General features: G+C 37.1%; 1 protein-coding gene across 1 annotated transcript; it reads right to left on the bottom strand.

Moving 5' to 3' along the window:
• Positions 1-19,080: 19,080 nt before the first annotated feature.
• LOC119082009 lies at positions 19,081-20,157 on the bottom strand. The gene is made up of 3 exons (XM_037191326.1): positions 19,981-20,157; positions 19,642-19,913; positions 19,081-19,482 (listed from the first exon to the last, which is right to left on the bottom strand). The coding sequence occupies exons 1-3, from the start codon at positions 20,043-20,045 to the stop codon at positions 19,208-19,210; spliced, it is 612 nt and encodes a 203-aa protein (XP_037047221.1). The 5' UTR covers positions 20,046-20,157; the 3' UTR covers positions 19,081-19,207.
• Between the last annotated feature and the right edge of the window lie 869 nt (positions 20,158-21,026).

The raw sequence follows: 21,026 nt of genomic DNA, 5'->3' as shown, positions 1-21,026 counted from the left end.
AATAACGTATGCACACCAGTTTGATTTAGCGATTGTAGTCCAAAGAAAAAGATTGCTGCTGTCTTGGGAAGGGTATCGATGGATACAACTGAGGATGGTCAGATCACGCTGGCCTGGGACCGCCATTGATACTCGAGGTCGAAACAGCATTTGTCTTTTCTGTATCCTCACTTAACGTGAACAGTCTGTTGATGCAGATAAGAGGAAGAAGAAAGAGAACAAAATTCAGTGAATCAGTCAAAACTGGGTGAATACTACTGTAATTGTAAAGTGGCAAACTTAAGACCTTATGTGTAATTTGGGTGGAAGATGGCGCAAATCACATGTTTCAGGAATTTATAGGGTGGAAAATCTTTCCGGTTTCAAATTTTTTCGTCAAAAGGCGAGACACGGGTATCTTTATTTTCAATTTTTAGCTGCTTTATGTAAAAAATTTTGGGAAAAAAATCATTTTGGCGTAGTCTATACACTTACTACTTATAAATTTAAGTTTATCTAAATCTCTTATTTGCGAAAACCTTCTACTACGATCTCACTTCTACATCGAAGATGGACTAAAGGCAACGGGAACGGTCATTGCATAAATCGAAAGATAATAGTAGTGAGTTTCCGTAAATGACACTAAATTATAAGTTGGAAATAAGAAACCTGCAGAACATCTAGTATGAAGATGTGACTTAAAATTTTCAACTTATAAGTTGACTTATAGCTTATATGTCATTTACGCAAACTCACTAATCATTCTTGGATTCATTAAATTAGATGTTTTTAAAATAATAGGTCAGTGATTTTACATTCAAAATATAAAAGGTGAGATACGTCTCAGTTGATTCCCCTTGTATAAGTGGTTGATACTTCAGATCGCAAGATAGTAAGATTTCAGTGTTTGGAAAAAGGATTGAGCACGCTTTTTCAAATGTTTTTGCAGTATTTTCGAAAGTATAGATTTTTTGTAAATTTATCGGCGCGCCGATCGGCGCACCGCCGCCGACTTTAAATTTCTCCCGGCGCGCTGCCGCCGATCCCTTACCAGTCGGCGCACCGCCGCCGACTATTTTAAGATCGGCGCACACCTCTAGCCCGTAGAGGGTCGTGTGGGGTGTCATTAGAAAGGTAATCACATGTACTATTGAGCCAAATAGGGACTTATTGGTTTTAAAATTCATCCACACAGAAATATGTGCAGTTAAAGTTTTCAACCGAAGACTTACTGAAATTTCTCGAGGAAAGGTAATTTTATGTGCTTTTGGCCCAAATAGGGTCTTATGTGGTTTTGATGCCTCTACGATGAAATAGAAGTTAGAAGTGTACCTCGAGAAATTTCTGTAAGAACAGTAAATATAAGACTTCGGCTGAAAACTTATATTTCAGTGTGGATGAATTAAATAAGTCCCTATTCGGCTCAATAGTACATGTGATTACCTTTCTAACCTCTACGGCTAGTGTAACTGGAGAAATTTTTGTAAGAAGAGTGCAAGTTTTCGGTTTTTTATCACCTTTCACCAACCACACAGGCTTCGAAGAATTTTTTTTGAAAGTGGTTTTGGGTTTCTAGGGTCGAAGTCCTTTCTAGGTACTTATTAAAAAGTCCACTGAAAAATGCGTCCGATTTCGGTAGGCTGCTTTTCAAAAGAATACCTACTTTCACTTCAAACTAATTTGCAAAAAAGTTAAAAACTTAAAAATTTGATTATCACCTCGGGTATAACTTTACTCTATAAGAAACGAGTTCTGCACTGACAAGTTTTCTGACTCATACGATGAATTGGTCCTACAAACGCAATTTTGAAAAAATATTAGGTAAAGCGAAGCAAACAACATGACAACATTATGTCGCAAAGTAAAAACCAGGTAGTTAACCGAAAAAGCCAGTTTCTCTACAGAAAATAATGAAAGATCAAGACTGGTTTGTGCCGAATGTTTTGGAATAAAAAAAATCCAAAAATGGAAATATCTTTGCAAATGAAAAATAGTTGGTTCACGATATAAAACAGAAACAAAATCCGTGGAATAGACTAAATGTAATTCTGAAACTATCTTCTTGCTAGGGTTAATTTCTTTTAGCGTTCATTTAGTACGAACGTATTGTGTGGAGTTGTTTTTATGTTCAAAATCAACGCACTTCAAGCAAAAGTGATACTCTAAATAGGGTACTGAAACTTGACAGTGCTCCATACAAAATTTTACACTGTAAAAAGAGTGGGGATAAAATTTCATACAAAAAGTACTCTATTTGGCAGCTGTCATAAATAGCACTTTTGCTTGAAGTGCGTTGTCAAAATACGTTTTCTTTAATAGAAAATACATAAAATATCTTAAGAGGCAGTGGTACTTAGCTAAAATTGTAGCCTACATTTGTCTGCCTCATATTTCATTTTTATTTCCATCAGAACCCTTTTTCACAAATGTACGACCGCAATTCCAACCACGAATGTGTTAGCTTTAAATAAAAATCAGTTTTGGTTGTAGTCGGTTGACCAGCTCTGATAAAAATGAGAAATTTTCAAAATATAGTTCCGGCAACAATATTATTCAGCTCGTAGGAATATTGTGAGGTTCCCAGGTATATATTTGCTGTGTGCTGAATTATATCTTCAAATTAGTTGTGGGATGTATTACTTAACTTTACCTGCAAGCCGAATATTGACTAAATGGTACTATCGAACTATACCTAATCAAGAACTATACCTGCATGCTGAATATTGACTAAATGAATAAAGTCGTCTGTATTTAGAATGGACTATGCAACAATAAATTTATTGTTTTAATGAAATAAAAGGAAGATCTCAAGAACATACGCATAAAGATGATTATCAAATCTAATTTTATTCCTTCATTTAAAGTTATTTCTATTTTTACCGAATTAATATGCAATGATAATGTTACATTTATGTATTTCAATAGAAATTTTGACGAACGAACTTTTAAATCCATTTTCGGTGTTAAAGGCTTTTGAAATGTTAACAGAAATAGTTGGTTGTATTCAGCAATAAATGATGGAATTTGTTTATGTCCGTTTGACAACAGGATCTCCACGGTTCAGCAGGGGGTTTTGAACATTGGTTTTTTACACGTCAGATTCAAGATTCTTTTTACGAAGGTTACGCTGATTATACTTTGTGAAAAAGGCCAATACCTTGCAAATATGTCACATCTTGGACAGAATTTGACACTGCAATATCTGCAACATGAAAAAACTAAATGTTCGAAACCCCGTGCTTCCACCTACGTAATATACACAAACTAGGTGAGCCAATCTTAATTTATTAATTCGCGTAATAGATGCTCACTATCAACGCACTGCTCCTAGCATGAACATAAGACATATTTGGAGGCTGATGAAGTCACAGTAGGCACTGCGTTTCTTTCGTGAAGATAGGTGACTTGTTTTAGTTGTGTGAGTTCAAACACACAATACAATCAATCTTAAGCGGTGGCTCTCATCACAAAAGCCTCCAAATTCGACGTTTGTCAAAGTAGTGTTCATGCTAGGAGCAGTGCGTTGTCACTATTAATGTGAACAGTTTTTTTGTAGAATGATTGAAAAAACCTCTAATTCAGAACCAGGCTCAGAATTAAAATAATAATATCCGATGACATTGCTTAGTGGGGAGAAGTACTACATTTCATAGAAAATAAATTCAATTAAATGTTGTTGCATAACCCATTCCAAATACGGACGACTTTATTCATTTAGTCAATATTCAGCATGCAGGTATAAATATGCCTGTGTGCTGCATAAAGCAAAGTAACAACGGTTCGAAATAAGACTGCCACTATATGCAAGCAGTATAGCAGCAGTGGTAAAGTCGTTGGCAGTCAGAAACTGAGGTTAAGCATCGATGGTCGCGGTCCGTACGGTGTCGGGGAATCTCGCACACGCGATCATAGTATGCGTCCTTTTACGACATGTAACGAAAAGTCACGACTGTGCGAGATTCACCACTTAGAGGTGAATCTCGCACACCATGAATTTGTGTGGTGTGCGAGATTACCCTACCCCGTCCGTACTTGGGTGGGTGACCGGAAAAAACGTAAGCAAAAAAAAAAATTCTGTTAGAAATTTAATATGATGAATTTAAATATTAATCTACGGCTAATAACAAATAATAATAATAAAATTGAAAATAAAAAAATAAAAAAAATTTGAAAAAGTTTTTTTGTTTTTTTTTTCTAACGCAAATAAAATTGATAAAGTTAATTAAATCAATTTCTTCTATTAAACGATAAATTAGGTTGTTTATTGAATTGAAAAAAATGGCGTCATTTTATATTATAAAACAGGCATACAGCTAAGACCTGCACGCTGAAAAATAATATCCAGCACACAGCAACAATATTCATTAGGCGGGCATTGATCCTCAGATCAATATGCAGCACACAACTAATGTTCTATAATCGTGAATCTGTCCCCGATTTCTTCGTCTGGGGTGCATATATGAGTTTTCCGTGTATGCTTTTCAGCAAAGCGCCGATACCTCTTAATTCGTTACCAGTTTAACGGTTAATTTCAACAAATTTAAATATATTTTGTTTTAATATGGATCCCGATCTTGTAATTGTTCACGCAGAGCTTAACCTTTCGAAAGTAAACGGTTTTGATACGATTTCGACAAGCCAAGAGGTTTTGTACATTTTTGCGCAAAAATATTCGTTTTTTGATGATTTCTCTGAACCAAAATCTTTTTTGAAAAAGTAAAACCAGCATGCGAAAATGTGTTACTTTTAAAGGAAAAATTGGTTTGTGGTTGATAACTTATACCACTTGGAGAAACCTTTGCAAAATGTGTAAATTAAACATTTTGCAAGGTTTCTCCAAGTGAGTAAAGTTATAACTCTTAAACCAATTTTTCCATGAATTCTTCCGTTAAAAGTAACACATTTTCGCATGCTTTAATGGTTCTTGCAATTTGATTTGAAATACACAGATTTGCTGATGAAAAATAGTATTTTTTTCTTCTCCAACTCGACATCGTACTTTATTAATTTTGACTTGCTCAATGAGCAAGATATCTGTTTGATAATTGTGGTAAAATATTGCCCTAGGTTCTAGGTGTGTACCATCAGTTGTTAAAAAAAGGCTTCCTCTTCAGTTTATGTACGTTACTGTAACCAAATATTTTGCATGTCAAAACTGTTCCTTACAGACGTCGTTTGAAAATTGTGAATAAAATTGCGAATTAGAACGACCCCTTTAACAGTTAGAAAATTCACAACTCTTACTTGCCTCTGCAACACGTAACCTTTGGTTGCAGGTAGCTTTAGGAATCTTGTAAGTCTCACCAGGATTACCATGAACATTTTTAGAAGTTGGGTCGTGCGTCAACATTGTTTCAATTAAAAGGCCAAATGACTGGGAACTCCACTTCGTAAAAAAAGCAAAGAAATAAAAATCTCAAAAGAAAAATCCGAAAACTCTTCAAACTCTTTGTCGCTTCGTGTAGTTTGTGTGTAATAAAATAAATAAAAAATTTAACCGGAAACGTGTCTCCAAATCACCACTCCACCAATATAACATCACCGTCCTGTATCGAATAATAATCCAAACTTTTCGACACTTTGTCCAATTCCACGCGAATATCCGGATTCTTCTGATGATGCCCTGTAGCGCTTGTACTGTAATCTTGCGCGGTAAACGTTTCTTGACGGTCTTTGTGAATGGAATCGTTTGGATTTCAATGTTGATCACATTCCTTCGGGGCGGGAGTGAGTAGTTCGTCTGGTGATCCATATTCTTGAAGAGCGGAATATAAATGTTAAAATTTACGCCACTGCTTCGAAATCCCGACCAATTTTGATCTTACTTTTGAATATAACGGAGAGCGCTCGACATTCTCTGAATAAATTTTCCTTGGCCAGTTCGTCTTTGGCCAGCAACATTTTCGGACCGTACATTTTGAGCAGATCGTATTCAGCGCCACGTCTATCCACGTCCGATATGCGAATGTTGTTCAGTGTTTTGAGTCGTGAGATTCTGGCCGCACCATCCGAAAACATGTCTTTGAAGTCGGCCCCTTTCCGTGACATTGACAGGGAAGTTTGTCCAGTTCATTGAATGCAAAGCTCTGCAATAGTCAAGAAACAGATTTTTAAATCGTTGTATATGAGAAAGACCAAGATCGTTCAGACTAGCAGTGACAAACTGAATTCGATTGCTTCAGTCTTTGGGACAGTTCGGTTCAGACTTCAGATTGGCTTCGTTGGCAAAAAGATGAAAAATCATTTGCTCACCTTGTCTTCAATCGGATTGTCCCGGAGTATAAGCTCGACTAAATTCACAAAAATATTCAGCTGTTGATCAGGTCGACATTCAGGTTGTTCAATGCGTTTAATTCCATTGCCAGCAACGTTCAGACATCTCAATGTTTCAATTTTTCCCAGTTTAACGATTTCGTTGAAATTGGAAATTTTATTGTTGCTCAAGTCCAGCGATCTGTCAATCAAAGGAAAATTTGAAACTCAAACTGCCTTCCAATCACACCCAACGGCACCAATTTATTTCATTCGATTCGACTTACTGTAAATTTTTGAAAATGTTAGTCAGGTCCGGCTCCACTAGTCGTATAATTTCATTTCCATGTAACGACAAATTGTCGACGAACGGCCACAGCTGAACCACATACATAACGTCAGTCCACGACTTCATTTTACAGTTTTGCAGATGTAGACTCTTCAAAAACACAAAAATTGGTTGCAGCTCCGATATTTCTGCGCTTGTCGGTTGTTTGATGCGATTTTTGCTGCAAATTAAATTTTGTTGTCTCGTTAGAATGATTCCGAGCCGTCGTCGAGTGTGTCACTCGACTAAAATGATACTAACGACAAATCCAGAACGTTTAACGATGGAATTTGCTTGACGATGTCGCCAACAGTCTGCCAGTTCCAGATCAATGACGCACTAAGCACCACCCGGGTAAAAAAAAAAGTGGTTGTGAGACGTCTCTTCGAGACAGCTATTTTGTATGGAGGCGAGACGTCTCTTTTTTGACCTTTGAGACTGGATTAGTTCTCATAATTCATCCAAAATTCATCCGAATTCATCTGAAACTGTTGAGAAGTCTTGTTTTAAATGTCTTTCGGAGATGTTTGAGACTGGATGAGTAGTCTCTTTTCAAACTTTTACGAGACTTTATGAGAATGTCAGAGTGGTCTCATTTTGTATATTCTTCGAGAATGTTTGAGACTGAACGAGAATACTTTTTGTTGGACTTCAAGAGACTGGTGAGAAGTCTCATTTCGACCTGATTATACATTGTGAGACTGAAGGAGTGGTCTCATTTCGGCTTTTCGAGACGCTGTGAGACTGAAGGAGTGGTCTCATTTCGGCTTTTCGAGACGGTGTGAGACTGTAGGAGTGGTCTCATTTCGTCTTTTCGAGACGCTGTGAGACTGAAGGAGTGGTCTCATTTCGTCTTTTCGAGACGCTGTGAGACTGAAGGAGTGGTCTCATTTCGGCTTTTCGAGACGCTGTGAGACTGAAGGAGTGGTCTCATTTTGACTTTTTGAGACGATGTGAGACTGAAGGAGTGGTCTCATTAAGGATTTGTTAGACGTTATGAGAATGGATGAGTGGTCTCATTATGGATTTGTTAGACGTTATGAGAATGGATGAGTGGTCTCATTTTGATAAGAAGAAATAGGATAAAAAAGACTGTTTGAGTTTTTCCGATACCCTGTGAGACTTCTCATTTTTGAGTTTTTCCGAGACCCTTTGAGACTTCTCATTTTTGAGTTTTTCCGAGACCCTATGAGACTTCTCATTTTTGAGTTTTTCCGAGACCCTTTGAGACTTCTAATCTTTGAGTTTTTCCGAGACCCTTTGAGACTTTTTATTCTTGAGTTTTTCCGAGACCCTTTGAGACTTCTCATTTTTGAGTTTTTCCGAGACCCTTTGAGACTCCTCATTTTTGAGTTTTTCCGATACCGTTTGAGACTACTCATATTTCATTGCTTTGGCCATGCTGTTAGACTATTTTCTTCTTTTGATATTATTTATCGGACGATTTGTTTATGTGAATATCTGTACTTCTATGTTGAGTTCATAGATGGCCACTGCCCTTTACTTTTCTTATAATTCGCTAGATCAAATTGACTGAAATTATGTAGAATCGTTAGTAATATTTTTTTTTTACCTTTTTGTAATGTTTTTTCCGGTCACCCATCCAAGTACTAACCGCGACGAATGATGCTTAACTTTCAATCTGGACGGCCATCGACGTTACTCATGTTGCTAAATCAGATATATGTATTTGTGGATCTAATTTTGAACCGTTGTTGCAATTTCCGAGACCAGATGAGTAGTCTCATTTCTAAAGTTTTTTCTACTTTTGAGACCCGTTGAATGGTCTCATTTGAAGAAAATATTTCCTTTGATTTGTGAGACCCGTTGAGTGGTCTCATTTGAAGAAAATATTTTCTTCGCTTTGTGAGACCCGTTGAGTGGTCTCATTTGAAGAAAATATTTTATTCCATTTTTGAGAACAGAAAAGTGGTCTCATTTCGAAAAAAAAAAATTTTCTTCCAATTTTGAGAACGGAAAAGTGTTCTCATTTCGAGAAAATATTTTCTTCCAATTTTGAGAACGGAAAAGTGTTCTCATTTCGAGAAAATATTTTCTTCCAATTTTGAGAACGGAAAAGTGGTCTCATTTCGAGAAAATATTTAATTCCATTTTTGAGAACGGAAAAGTGGTCTCATTTCGAGAAAATATTTTCTTCCAATTTTGAGAACGGAAAAGTGGTCTCATTTCGAGAAAATATTTTATTCCATTTTTGAGAACGGAAAAGTGGTCTCATTTCGAGAAAATATTTTACTCCAATTTTGAGAACGGAAAAGAGTTCTCATTTCGAGAAAATATTTTATTGGAATTTTGAGAACGGAAAAGTGGTCTCATTTCGAGAAAATATTTTCTTCCAATTTTGAGAACGGAAAAGTGGTCTCATTTCGAGAAAATATTTTATTCCATTTTTGAGAACGGAAAAGTGGTCTCATTTCGAGAAAATATTTTCTTCCAATTTTGAGAACGGAAAAGTGGTCTCATTTCGAGAAAATATGTTCTTCCAATTTTGAGAACGGAAAAGTGGTCTCATTTCGAGAAAATATTTTCTTCCAATTTTGAGAACGGAAAAGTGGTCTCATTTCGAGAAAATATTTTCTTTCAATTTTGAGAACGGAAAAGTGGTCTCATTTCGAGAATAAAATATTTTCTCGAAATGAGACCACTTTTCTGTTCTCAAAATTCGAATAAAATATTTTCTCGAAATGAGACCACTTTTCCGTTCTCAAAATTCGAATAAAATATTTTCTCGAAATGAGACCACTGTTCCGTTCTCAAAATTCGAATAAAATATTTTCTCGAAATGAGACCACTTTTCCGCTCTCAAAATTCGAATAAAATATTTTCTCGAAATGAGACCACTTTTCCGTTCTCAAAATTGGAAGAAAATATTTTCTCGAAATGAGAACACTTTTCCGTTCTCAAAATTGGAAGAAAATATTTTCTCGAAATGAGACCACTTTTCCGTTCTCAAAATTCAAATAAAATATTTTCTCAAAATGAGAACACTTTTCTGTTCTCAAAATTCGAATAAAATATTTTCTCGAAATGAGAACACTTTTCTGTTCTCAAAATTCGAATAAAATATTTTCTCGAAATGAGACCACTTTTCCGTTCTCAAAATTCGAATAAAATATTTTCTCGAAATGAGACCACTTTTCCGTTCTCAAAATTCGAATAAAATATTTTCTCGAAATGAGACCACTTTTCCGTTCTCAAAATTCGAATAAAATATTTTCTCGAAATGAGACCACTTTTCCGTTCTCAAAATTCGAATAAAATATTTTCTCGAAATGAGACCACTTTTCCGTTCTCAAAATTCGAATAAAATATTTTCTCGAAATGAGACCACTTTTCCGTTCTCAAAATTCGAATAAAATATTTTCTCGAAATGAGACCACTTTTCCGTTCTCAAAATTCGAATAAAATATTTTCTCGAAATGAGACCACTTTTCCGTTCTCAAAATTCGAATAAAATATTTTCTCGAAATGAGACCACTTTTCCGTTCTCAAAATTCAAATAAAATATTTTCTCAAAATGAGAACACTTTTCTGTTCTCAAAATTCGAATAAAATATTTTCTCGAAATGAGAACACTTTTCTGTTCTCAAAATTCGAATAAAATATTCTCTCGAAATGAGACCACTTTTCCGTTCTCAAAATTCGAATAAAATATTTTCTCGAAATGAGACCACTTTTCCGTTCTCAAAATTCGAATAAAATATTTTCTCGAAATGAGACCACTTTTCCGTTCTCAAAATTCAAATAAAATATTTTCTCAAAATGAGAACACTTTTCTGTTCTCAAAATTCGAATAAAATATTTTCTCGAAATGAGAACACTTTTCTGTTCTCAAAATTCGAATAAAATATTTTCTCGAAATGAGACCACTTTTCCGTTCTCAAAATTCGAATAAAATATTTTCTCGAAATGAGACCACTTTTCCGTTCTCAAAATTCGAATAAAATATTTTCTCGAAATGAGACCACTTTTCCGTTCTCAAAATTCGAATAAAATATTTTCTCGAAATGAGACCACTTTTCCGTTCTCAAAATTCAAATAAAATATTTTCTCAAAATGAGAACACTTTTCTGTTCTCAAAATTCGAATAAAATATTTTCTCGAAATGAGACCACTTTTCCGTTCTCAAAATTCGAATAAAATATTTTCTCGAAATGAGACCACTTTTCCGTTCTCAAAATTGGAAGAAAATATTTTCTCGAAATGAGACCACTTTTCCGTTCTCAAAATTCGAATAAAATATTTTCTCGAAATGAGACCACTTTTCCGTTCTCAAAATTTGAATAATTCTTTTTTTAAATGAGACTACTCGTTCAGTCTCGGAAAGTATTAAATCCGAGACCACTCGGACAGTCTCATCGCGTCTAACAAATGAAAGTCTAAAAAGACTACTCATTCATCCTCAAACATTCTCGAGAAGTAGTCGAAACGAGACCACTCGGTCAGTCTCGGAAAGTGTAAGGAAAAATTATTCGAAAAGAGACCACTTGTCCAATCTCGGAAAGTATTAAATCCGAGACCACTCGGACAGTCTCATCACGCCTAACAAATAAAAGTCAAAAAAGACTACTCATTCATCCTCAAACATTCTCGAAAAGTAGTCGAAACGAGACCACTCAGCTTCTCTCGTTCATTCTTGTTCATTTACATAAAATAAATTAAAATTGAGACTTCTCGTAAACTGAAAAAGTCAATGAGACCGAAATGAGACCCTTGAGACTACGTATTTTTAGGTCTCACTGAGACTGAAATTTTTACCCGGGCAATTCACTCAGATTTTTCAACGGAGTCAGGTCTCCGGGAGCATTCACATTCGAATCAGGTAGAACTACGTGAGTTAACCTTTTAGTATGTAAATAATTTTAGCAATTTTAGAAGTGTACGAGTCTTGTTTGAAGCATATTTACAGTGTTTCTTTTACTGTGTATGTACCTAACCTATCAACTGTCACGTTATTACTTTCAGTGTTTTTTTTTTTTGAAAACAATTCAATGGTCACAAAAGAAATCGAATTTTACCAATCAATCGGTGAGACTGCATTAATAACATGTGAATATTTATCTTATTTACGTTACATCAAACGGCATATTTCGAAAAATTAACAATTCCATGGAAATTTATTCGTCCTCTTTGGACTTTTTTTAGGCAATCATGCTACAAAGAATCAAAACTCAGCAGAGAAACATTAGACCTGATCGCAAGCAGAGCAGAGTTGGTAAAAAACGGAGGACGAGATTCGGTGGAATACCGGAACTTGTCTAAAAGTATCAACAAAGCAAGGAGATCAGATGAAAGAAAATATAATGTCCAATTGGCTCAAAACATAATTGAAGCTAACTGTAATATGAAAGTCCTACGGAGAAAAATGACAGACGCCAAAAAAGAAATCTTCAAATTACGAGACAAAACAGGAACGATCCAAACGGATCGAAATGCGATATTAAACATTGCAACAGAATTTTATGAGAATTTGTTTTCTTCAGCAAGACAGAGTCCAACGGAAGAAACCGAAGATAGACCAATAATAAGAAACGTGGGATCGGAGGATATGCCCGACATAACTGTTGATGAAGTCAAGGCCGCAGTAGCCGAGATGAAAAACAAAAAGTCTCCAGGAGAAGATGGTGTTCCAGTGGAAGCCATTAAACTAGGTGGAGACTCCTTATTAAAGGCAATCACGGCTTTGTTTAATCAATGTCTCCAATGGGAAGAAGTACCAGAAGCTTGGGAAAATGCGGTAATTACATTGCTGCATAAAAAAGGAGACATAACAAAGCTGGAAAATTACCGACCCATAAGCCTATTGTCAACACTCTACAAGTTGTTTATGAAAATCATTACGAAGAGGAACACTAACAAGTTCGACTTCTACCAACCTGTTGAGCAAGCTGCTTTCAGATCTGGTTTCAGCACAAACGACCATTTGCAAGTGATGAGAACGCTTATTGAGAAGTGTCGTGAATACAACATCGACATAGTCTTGCTATTCATAGACTTCGAAAAAGCTTTCGATTCAGTGGAAACATGGTCGATATTGGACGCATTAGACGAATGTAGAGTAGACTCAAGGTACTCCAACACAATTCGATATGTGTACAAAAATGCTACTTCATGTATAAAACTTCATAAGAGCACGGAGAAATTCAGAATTGGCCGAGGTGTAAGGCAGGGTGACACCATTTCACCGAAATTATTCACGGCGATTCTGCAGAGTGTTTTTAGGAAGTTAAACTGGAGTAAAATGGGAATAAAGATAAATGGAGAGTACCTGAGCAATCTCCGCTTCGCTGATGACATTGTACCGATAGCAGCGAATCTAGGTCAGGCTCAGCTTATGCTACAACAGTTAAGTGAAGAGGCAAACAAAGTTGGCCTCAAGATGAACTTATCGAAAACAAAAGTCATGACCAACATCGGGGACGATAGAGAAATCAAAATTGGTGACACTGTCATTGAACGAGTCGACAGCTACGTATATCTAGGACATAAGCTGAAGTTAGGTCTGGACAACCAAACTGCAGAAATAAGACGTAGGATTGGTCTTGCATGGGCAGCGTTCGGAAAACTCAGACTAATTTTCAAAAGCAAAATGAATAATAGTCTGAAACGCAAAGTTTTCGACACTTGTGTCCTTCCAGTGCTCACTTATGGAGCGGAAACGTTAACTTTAACGAAAGCATCCGAAGAAAAATTGAGAGTGACACAAAGAGCCATGGAACGGAGTATGCTTGGAATAACACTCAGAGACAGAATGACGAATCAATGGATTCGACAACAAACCAGGGTCGTTGATGTCATGGAAAGAATAGCATCTCTGAAATGGAGCTGGGCGGGACATATTGCAAGAAGGACAGACGAACGTTGGACCAAAAAGATCATGAACTGGCGACCATATAAAAGACGAGCTATAGGTAGACCACCAGAGAGATGGACAAACGGAATTAAGAATATTGCAGGTACAAACTGGCAGCAAATGGCAATGGATCGTACGAAATGGAAAGAAGTTGGAGAGGCCTACATCCAGCAGTGGATAGAAACAGGCTGAAAAAGAAGAAGAAGAAGATGCTACAAATAATCAAGACAATTCCAAAGTTTATTCGAATCTAACGATATAACTCCGTTCGGCGTTGACTATGCACTTGTTTAGATCCGATCGTTGTTTGTAATGCAGCACAAAGAGAGCAACATTATGACGAAATCTTGTTGTTTGATCATGTTGGTTTGATGAGATTTGCGGTTAGGTTGTGTGTGTTTGATACAATTCTATTTTCTAGATTACCTCGGGATATTGTTTTATGATATTCCCAGAATTCCAACCGCTTTTGTCTAACTAGTTTTGAAACATTTGATGTCACGAGAGCATCGAGTATAAAAGGCCTGGTTTTTGCGCACAGAAATTTATTTTTGGTTCGACAATGTTAGTACTCAGTAAATGCCGAATTTATTTTCGATTCGAAGTTTTTACCAACCAAATGTTAGTACTCAGTTCATACATTGCTGGATTTTTTACCAACTAAATGTTAGTACTCAATAAACAGCTGAAATATTAAAATTATTTGTGGTATTTTATGAAGCACGGGTAGATGCACAATGGAACCTTACAGAAGCTGCATACGAACACTGTTCTTTTCTGAAGTTTTTTTTGTGCACACAATTTGCATCAACGATAGTTCTCATGTTTTTCTGGCATGTGACTGCCTACATTAGCCATTCGGACCGAGTCTGGAACATTTTGTTTTAGAAAATTCGGTGGACGACCACGATTTTTCCGCGACGAAAAACCGTCAATCAACTGACGAGCCAATTCAATGCGATAGTCTAGCTGGTGGCATTTCGATGGACATGCACTTTTGACTTTCCACATAGCGAAGCTATTCACTATGGCTAAGTCCACCAAATAGTAAAAGATGCGGTGCCACCACTTGACTGATCGTCTGCCGATAGCGTAACATTCTCGAAGCTGGTCGAACTTATCGACACCACCCATTGTCTGGTTGTAGGCTTTGACAACTTCTGGACATCCGACTTCAATACGCGTGCCATTTCGTTGTCGACGGAGAACAGTTGAGGCTTTTCGAGGACTGTGGGCTGTTGATAGAAAATTTACTGCCTTTCGATCCATCCACTTTACCGCTGCTGTTTTATTTTTGACACCAAACTGGAACTCACCTCGCGCCATACTCTTTTCGTCTTTTTTGTTCTTTCGCATGAAATCGGGTAGTCCCTTCGAATTTCCTTTCACTGTTCCACATGCAAACGTTTCATTTTTCATAAGATTTTCGAATAACGAGCAGCTACTAAAGAAATTATCCATCACGACCAACGATCCTCGCTCGATTTTGGCAGCTTCCACTAGTTTCGTCACGACCTTCTCCCCCAGTGTCATATTTTTCAGTGAGTCCTCTTTTCCAGTGTAGATAAAAAATGCAACGACGAAGCCTGGTCAGATAGAATCGACTATTTTAGTTCTGAAATTTGTTTATATTTTGAATAGTAAAACTCAGCTGACCTGTATACGAATCGCAAAGGCACCAGACTTTGTATCCCCATTTTACCGGCTTGTTAGGCATGTACTGTTTCAAAATGTATCTGCCTTTGAACGGGATCATGGACTCATCGACAGTGACGACTCCAGAAGGTTTATACACTTTGCGAACTTTCTCATTCAAAACATCCAGCAGCGGTTTTACTTTATGCAATTTGTCGAATTTGGGGTCTGACTTTGGCGGTTGAGTTTCATTGTCATTGCAATGCAAATTTTCGACGATTTTCTTGAAGCGATTTGCTGTCATTACAGAGGCGACCGCTTCGACGCGCAAAAATGGATCTGATGACCAGTAGTGTTTCAACGCCGGTAGCTGGTGGATCCCCATGATTATCAAGCACCCAATGAATGCTTTCATTTCATCGAGTGTCACATCGATCCAATCCTTCGAGTAGTTCTGTTTTGCGTAACGGTTTGTTTCTGTTACAAGAATGGACACAACTTGATCATCAAAAATCGAACCAAAACAATCGACTTCTGATTGACCAATATTGCCAATAATCACTGGACTGTTACCGAACGTTTTGTCTAACTTATCGAAGTACTCCGTTTCGCAACCCCAATCAGCATCACGTTCCTTATTAACTTTTGCTGCTTTTTTATGTTCCAAATCTTCGACTGAACCATCACTTACATTTCCATCTTCATATTCATCTTCACCATAGTCTGAGATAGAATTATTCTCAACATCATTATCTTCACAATCACTGAGCTCTTGCAGCTCATCATATGCACCGTCATCTGCCTCGTTTTCTGAGTCATCGGAGTCAGGCAATGAAAAATGAAGCTGTAAACGACGTTCTGATATCCGAATCGAGCGTCGCAAAACACCGTTTGCACTATTCTGATTTTTTGCGGCTTTGTTGGGTTTTTTTATTTGCCGAGCTTTGTTCGGTTTTACTTTAATTCGACTTAATTTTGAGTCTGTTTTCATTTTTGCGTAAAAAATACTGAAATGACACTAAGTCGAGAGACAGCTGAAAATATTTGATCTCTAGTCTACTAGATGAGTGAAAGTAACTTTGCACGATTTTCCATTGCCTACTAGATCACCGCTAGAGCATTTATTGAAAAATCCTGGCTGGTAAGTATGTTCACCAAGAAATAAAAGAGGGTTAAGGCCTTCATGTCACTGTTAAATGGCAAAAATATTAAATTCACTGGAGTGCTACAACAACATCATCCTCCCATCCGTTTCTACCTCTGCTTCTTCCACGTCTTTTCCACACCAACGAATTCCACGAGGGGTGCACCGATCACCATTTGAAAATCATCGAAATTCAAATCGTCTTCGATCGGAGTGAGGATGTACCTGTTCTCGATTGCATCACGAACCGTTTCAAAGCGACGCACTTTTTTTGGTCGGATCATCGAGCCAGCCAATGGTTCACTGAAAACGTAGAAAACATTTTTTTTTTCGTTTCGAATGTTCCATTAAGCCGTTCCTCTCTGTCTACATACTCGCATGAAAAGTATTGTATTCCATCGACACAGCCATTATGCTTTCCCGGTTCGGATCGTCCCATTCAATGCCATACCACAATCCTGAATGCGATATTATCTATGCCCTCGATTTCATTGTTACTTTTTACAGTCGTTATCAACGCTTCGCAGTTTGACTTATACCAGAATCAGTCAAAAAACCCTTAAAGGGTAAATGTGACGCAAGTCCTTTATCTTACTTACAAAATAACTGATATCGCTGAGGGTGACGCATTGTGTGCCGTACGCAAAGGTTTCATCAACAAAAAATTGACCCAAAAAATTTGTGAAAGAAAATTTTACAAAAATAAATTTGCGTCACAAGTGGCAGATTAGTCGGTTTTTTCCGTTTAAATTCTTTCAGTACATTTTTTAACCATTTTCCTCAACATCTGATGGAAGTTAGGAAGTGCCAGAGGAATCATCTGTCATCCCAAAATTTAGGAACCAACCTCGGAACACCTCACTTATATCGAAAATAACCCAAATCCATCGAAAAATCCGATGGAAGTTAGGAAGTGCCAGAGGAATCATCTGTCGTCCTAAAATTTAGGAACCAACCTCGGAACACCTCACTTATATCGAAAATAACCCAAATCCATCGAAAAATCCGATGGAAGTTAAGAAGTGCCAGGGGAATCATCTGTCATCCAAAAATTTAGGAACCAACCTTGGAACACCTCACTTATATCGAAAATAACCAAAATCTATCGAAAAATCCGTTGGAAGTTAGGAAGTAACAGAGGAACCATCTGTCATCCCAAAATTTAGGAACCAACCTTGGAACACCTCACTTATATCGAAAATAACTTGAATCCATCGAAAAATCCGATGGAAGTTAGGAAGTGCCAGGGGAATCATCTGTCATCCCAAAATTTAGGAACCAACCCTGGAACACCTCACTTATATCGAAAATAACCAAAATCTATCGAAAAATCTGATGGAAGTTAGGAAGTGCCAGAGGAATCATCTGTCATCCCAAAATTTAGGAACCAAACTTGTAACACCTCATCCATATCGAAAATAACCCAAATCCATCGAAAAATCCGATTTAAGTTAGGAAGTGCCAGAGGAATCATCTGTCATCCTAAAATTTAGGAACCAACCTCGAAACACCTCACTTATATCGAAAATAACCCAAATCCATCGAAAAATCCGATGGAAGTTAAGAAGTGCCAGGGGAATCATCTGTCATCCCTAAATTTAGGAACCAACCCTGGAACACCTCACTTATATCGAAAATAACCAAAATCTATCGAAAAATCCGTTGGAAGTTAGGAATGCCAGAGAAATCATCTGTCATCCCAAAATTTAGGAACCATCCTCGGAACACATCAATCATGACGAAAATAGCGCAAATCCATCAAAACACTTTTTCCAACATTTACCAATCATAATTCATAATTACTAGCTGAAAAAAAATTATTTCTTTTCACACACACACACAGACAACACACGCTGTTATATGGCATTGTATGGAAACTTCCGGGAGTCCTAGCTCCCAAAAACGCTTGCATACCCCCATTTTTTTAAAATCTTATTTTGATCTAGGGCCCGAGATTGACCTATAACCAAAATTTCAGGAAAATCGTAAGAAACGTTTAGGAGTTACGAAATCGTCCTTTTTCATAGGAACTAACTAACTAACTAACTAACTAACGTAGGCAATTTGAGTTATCTGAAAATATGAAATTTTGCTTATTTTCAAACAAACATCAATATTTCGAAGTTCAATATATCGACCAATTTTGAAGCTGCAGTAACGTGTGATAGCTCGTTGAACTCGTATAGATTCGAAGATTCCCGATATCCTAGTTTGGGGGTAGTTGGAGTTAAGGGGGAGAAGAAGTCAAAAAGTTGCTGTAAATATGCTCCGCCGTCCTCAAAAAATTTTTGTTAAAATATTTTTGGTAGTGGACTTGCGTCACGCCCGCTAACTAACGTGCGGGCATGATATATGTCTCGACTTGGCGTTACCTATGACCGATTTTGTGAAATGTCGGCAAAAAACGGAAAATACAGAAATGTATTTTGAGCCATGCTGAACCGATTTTGGAAATTTTGGTTTGAATCGACGAGTAGTAAATGTTTTGGGATCAATATCGACCTAACGATTTGAACAGATTTTCGAAAGTTTTTGATTCTTCCATCAAATTCATGAGATCTGATCCACCGATGAACAAAATCGACCTAATGAAATGACGATGTTCGCTCACTTCCTGTTGTTGTATTACAGAGGGGAAAACTGGCTCGAAAAAAGACGGTCAGAACCTCGACTTTGTGAATCCGGGACATTCCGGATATGGCCGAATTGTAATGACTTTTCGCGACGTCATTTTCCGCTACTTTCCATGACTTTTCGTTACTGTTTGTGATGTTTCGAGACTTTAGTGACTTTATGATAGTTTGGTGGAGAGGTACAAAGAAGTCTTTTTTCACCCTCAGAGTTGCTCAGTAGAAAATAGTGGGGATAATATTGCCGTTTGTGAAGGTTAGAAAATCTTTTATTTATTAAAAATCACGTAAACATAACCAAAATACACAAGTCATTGCGTTTCTAACACGAAATATTTTTGTTAATAGATTCAGAGTATGCCGGATAATTATTGACTGGTTGTAGTGCCACCAGTTGTAGTGACACCTGTTGTGGTGACACCCGTGGTTGTGTTGAGATCGTCGAATTGCTCTGGTGCATTAGATCGAGCAGAGTTACCGATAGGATCCTCAGTAAGTGGTACTTCAAGATTTATTATCGGGGGACGGTGCCCATTGCATCCAGACAATTCTGAGTGGCTGTTTCTTTCTGATGGAACATCATCGCTAATTCCATCGAAAATATCACCCCAAAAGTCGTCATAGTCTTCCGTGGTTTCCCTCTCTGAAATTATTAGAAACGCAAAAATTGACTTGGGCTCCCATAGCATTCAAACTTAAATGTTTTTCGCCTCAAGTGCAAAAGAGAAGGAAAATTTTGTGTGAAATCTTGATGCCATATCGACAATTCAGCCCACGACTCGATTCTTCTCAGTCGACTCACCTGTGATAGTGGGTTCTGGAGCTCTGGCGAGAAGCGGAGCAATACGTCTGTCTATCATTTCTCTTGGTGTTGGTTTAAAAAACTTTGCACGCAAATCCATAACATGGTCAATTGTCTTGGGCTCATCTTCTATACGATCGACATCGCGTTCCAAGTCTAACAGTGCTTCTATGCCGTCTTTGTCCAATTCGTCCATTAGCACACGCATTTCTTCGATTATATCCGACATATCCGCAACGCAGTCGTCCGTATGCGCAATAATGTCGTCATCGCTGAAACGAGAGAGAAATCAAAAATAGGCAGTCGGACTAACCTCAATTTTTTTCTTCTTTTCCTTACGATGTTGTAGTGCTATTGCCGGCAGGGATGTCCTGCTTAAAGCTTTTCCGAAAACTGTTGTCCATGCTGACAAGACGGTCTTTACAATAAATTTTTTACAAAAATAAAAATAGCATAACAGCGTGCAGCGTAACGTCCTGAGCAAAATTACTTTGAATGAACTACAGCGAACACCATTTTGTAATAACCAAGTTTAAAAAAATGTCTTTAAACATGGTCATTGCAAAATGCTAGGGTTGTGCAATCGATTTTTGATCAAGCCAAAAAGGGCGGAAGTTTTCGAACGGCTAATTAGCAGCTATCGACACCAATCAAAATTTGAATGTTTTAACTAATCTAATCGTATATAGGTAACGGTTCTGTTTTAGTTTCACCGGTGAAAATCAGCTGTTCTTAGATTGAACCAAATTTTCCATTTGATTTATTGTGTTTTCGTCGACGTTGTTTAGAATGTCATAATTGGGAAGTGGATAAATGTAGGGTTCCCATTTTTCAATTTTGAAAAAGAGGACATTTTGGCATCAAAAAAGAGGACAAAAAGAGGACGCCTTCACATTCAAAAAAGAGGAGGAAAATTTCTGACGCGGAATTACAGCGACTGTGCAACTATGTGCAACTATTGTGTAATTTACACCACAGTTCATGCTGCAAACAAAAAAAAATCAAAAATGTTCTGTGCAATATGCACTGAAATCTTCCTGATATTCTTTTGAATTTCTTCTCAGTGATAGCATCCACTTCATATTACCTGAATACAGACTTCGTTTTACCTTATCCTTGCGTGATCTTTGGTATCTCACACAATGCTAGACTGTTCTTGTAAAATGACTAACTTTTAATTTAATGTATGAAAGAATGAGGTGGTAAAGAATACGAGTGGAGCGAGCTAAAAAAATTTTGTGATCAAGAGTTCGTTGTATTACCTTTCAGATTTTATCTAACAACGAAGATTATTAGTTAATGCCGCGCAGCGAAAATTTTTTGTTCTTTAGGTATGAGCTGCATCAAATTTACTTAAAAAAGAAAAAGACCTGAAAAAAAGAGGA

Source organism: Bradysia coprophila, unplaced genomic scaffold (assembly GCF_014529535.1).
Source record: "Bradysia coprophila strain Holo2 unplaced genomic scaffold, BU_Bcop_v1 contig_373, whole genome shotgun sequence".
Lineage (NCBI taxonomy): Eukaryota > Metazoa > Arthropoda > Insecta > Diptera > Sciaridae > Bradysia > Bradysia coprophila.
Note: the sequence above shows the minus strand (reverse complement) of the source record. Positions and strands in the feature narration are given on the sequence as shown.

Excerpts from the sequence above, each read along its gene's own strand:
- LOC119082009 (XM_037191326.1), bottom strand. The coding sequence starts at position 20,045 with ATGGACAACAGTTTTCGGAAAAGCTTTAAGCAGGACATCCCTGCCGGC. Across the intron at positions 19,914-19,980 it reads GGCAATAGCACTACAACATC|CGATGACGACATTATTGCGC; the intron begins GTAAGGAAAAGA and ends CTCTCGTTTCAG. Across the intron at positions 19,483-19,641 it reads TCCAGAACCCACTATCACAG|AGAGGGAAACCACGGAAGAC; the intron begins GTGAGTCGACTG and ends TAATAATTTCAG.